Source organism: Alligator sinensis, unplaced genomic scaffold (genome assembly GCF_000455745.1).
Source record: "Alligator sinensis unplaced genomic scaffold, ASM45574v1 scaffold1086_3, whole genome shotgun sequence".
NCBI lineage: Eukaryota > Metazoa > Chordata > Crocodylia > Alligatoridae > Alligator > Alligator sinensis.
In genome coordinates, this window is record NW_005841975.1 from 2,236,972 (window position 1) to 2,239,938 (window position 2,967).

At 43.0% G+C, this 2,967-nt stretch overlaps 1 protein-coding gene across 3 annotated transcripts in view; it reads left to right on the plus strand.

The window, feature by feature from the left end:
• ANAPC13 (anaphase promoting complex subunit 13) overlaps positions 1-2,961 on the plus strand; it is a 6,799-nt gene extending 3,838 nt beyond the window's left edge. For all 3 annotated transcript variants that reach the window (XM_006021009.3, XM_025200797.1, XM_025200798.1), the window contains exon 3: positions 2,242-2,961. In XM_006021009.3, coding sequence (XP_006021071.1) covers positions 2,242-2,367 — 126 coding nt within the window. In that variant the 3' untranslated portion in view covers positions 2,368-2,961. The remainder of the gene's footprint in view (positions 1-2,241) is intronic.
• The last annotated feature ends 6 nt before the right edge of the window (positions 2,962-2,967 follow it).

Genomic DNA, 2,967 nt, shown 5'->3' on the forward strand with positions numbered 1-2,967 from the left:
CAGGAGATGTTTGGGGACTCCTCCAACTTGGGCGGAAACTGCTCTACCCTTTTGTACGGCTAGCGAGCCAATTGCTAGCCGCCACGTAGGAATAATTTAGAATTGACCAATAGTGGGACACTAATTTGCATGCGTGTGGCGGGAACTCTTTTGCACTGGGGATTTCTCTCTGCAGCTGAGAAATCCACCGCGCAAAGAAAGCTCCATGTGGCGGGAAAATTCCAATGTACCGAGGCACTAAGAATCATTGGGTTATGACACATGGAAGCATCTGTTATGTGATCCCAGTATTGAAATACAATCCATGCCAGAGGTGCCCCTTAAATTGTGCACTTGAACACATCTGTATTGGTAGTCTCTTTGCTCATAAAGGTACCTACACCACAAGGCAGCTTCCCTTCAGGACACGGGTGCCAACTTATCTGTCCCTGTGGGCCAGGTGAATGGCATGGGACTGGTTCATGGACTGGGTAAACTGCCAGGGGTCAGCCTGTGAACTGTCTTGGACCCTCCCCACCACATGTTGGATCCAGCATCTGCTTTGGGCGGTCCATGGTGCTTGTTCCATGCAGCACAGGTCCTTGACCAGCCAGAGCAAGTGCCAGATCTGGCATGCAGGAGATCCAGTGGAGCACTGCTGCTTCCTGCATGGCTGATCCAGCCCTTGCTCTGGCATTCTGGAACTGTGCCACAAGTGGTGCCTGTTCTGAACTGGTTGGAGCAGGAGCTGGATCCACCATGGGGATGGGAGCCAGATGATGTGGCTCCATGGGCTGGATCTGGCCCATAGATCTTATCTTTGACAACTTTCCCTTTCCCCAGAGGCATGTAGTATCACCAGTCAAGAGCTAGTGGAAAAAGTGGCTCCCCTTATCCCCAACTTCATCCGATGCTAAGGGCCACTACACTTCCCCTTTCCTCATCTCTCAGCTGGAGTGAGGGAGTCCCAAGGACTTGCCCTTTCTCTAATCTCTTACCATTCTGCCAGCAAGGGGAGTGGGGGGGAGGAACTGATTTCTCCTAGGTCTGTTAGCAACTATTTTTGATCTATCATGAACTCTGAAGTACACCAGGATCTTTGCAGCCCCTTTCCATTGGATACCTGCATATCCTGTCACTCTTCAAACATACACCCTCCCCACATAAACCCCATTCATTTTTGGATTTCATACAGCCTTAAATGAACTGAGTAAAGGCCTTCCTGAGGTACTCTGTTTTGGTGAGCTCAAGATCTATTTTCATGCTGATACTTCCCCAACTAGCAGTGATTTTTAGTTCATAGCATAAGTATGCAGCCTGGGGATGGACCTCCTGTCACCTGAAATATGATCGTCTATGAACAGGTTGAAAATCCAGCACAGCTTCTTCAGAAGACTTTTTCACTCAACAACATCAAGAAGGGACTGACTGAAGGGTCCTAAATATGGTGCTAACTACTGCTTCCCTTAATGCTTGATCCAAACTCCAGTAAACCATGAAGGCTTCCAGTGACTCCAGTACGCTTGGGATTGGGTCCCAATTGAAACAAATTTTAGATTTTGAGACGGTCCATTTGTCTTGTCTCGTGCTAGGGAGCCCATGACTCAGAAGGGAGAATCCTGCTCTGGCAGTTTCATTCAGAATAACACATGCACACTAGAAATTGTACAGTTATGGCAAAACACAGTAGGTACTATTAATAAGTAAAACAAAACCTCAGTCAAACCATAACTTATTTTCCCTAGTCGTGTGTTCATCTATTTTCTTTCACGAAAGTGCAGGCTGGGAACGCTTGCCAGTTTTCCCACATAGCCACTTTGATTTCAGCTTCCAGGGAGAGCATTTATTTTGTTACTTTCCAGACGATTAAAAAGATAAGCAGCAGATTTCCATATTTAAAAATCTGAAATTGTATAGCTACTCATTTGGGCCTAACTGTCAGAGGAAGATTTCAAACAAGCGATGAAATACTTGCCCTGTGACATTACTTATTTATTTTACATTTTCCATGCATTACAATCATCTATCTCCCTGCATGCATCTGAGTCAGCAAACCACCAAGGCAGAAAGCCAACTCACTTCTAAAACTAAGCACAATTTTTTTGAAAAACATTGCTCCATTTAAAAATATCATCAAATTTAGATGTGAACAATATGAATAGCATGTGGATCTACGTATTCATCAAAATGAAATGTTAGTAACCTGTTTCTTTTAGGGTGCTTTGTAAGCGTGGAATGCATTGTCCTATTTTGTCTTCTCAGAATGAGCTTCCTGAACCAGAGCAAGACAATGGTGGCACAACGGAGTCAGTAAAAGAGCAAGAGATGAAATGGACGGATTTGGCTCTGCAGTATTTGCATGAAAATGTTCCTCCAACAGGAAACTAGTGAATCAGTGCTATTTCCAGGACTGATTTCAGTTCAAGAAGATGATTTTCAGCAGCGCTTCACTGTGCCCAGTCAAATAAGGAAATAAGACCTTTAAAATGGTCTCAGTTTAAGCAACTTGTTGAATTCCACAAGAAACAAAATACAGTTGGAAAAGCCCATAAATATGATGCAATTATGACATGAGCTAAAACTGCCAGACAGGTATCAGAATGTTTTGTTTTAATTTTTTTAAATGTGAAAATAGTTGGTGTCTGATATTGAGAATTTTTTATAAGTTCATTGCAAAGTTACCTTAATCTTAATTGTTTTTGCATACTTTTGAAGTAGTAGGTATTGCTTCCTGATGTTGATTATTTTTATCAAAATTAATTTGGTGAATATTCATGGTTGCTATGGTGTTTTATAGCCCCATGGGTATCCATTTCGCATTTCAGTGCTACTCTTTAGAGATCATAATACAAAAACAAAACAATTTTGAACCAATTTGTACTGCCTTTAACTGGCCTGTGGCACAGAAAGGTCATTTGGGTCTGGGTAGAAAGATTAATCAGTGGGATTAAGCCAGGGGTCAGCAGTCTTTAGGAATGGCAGGGATGC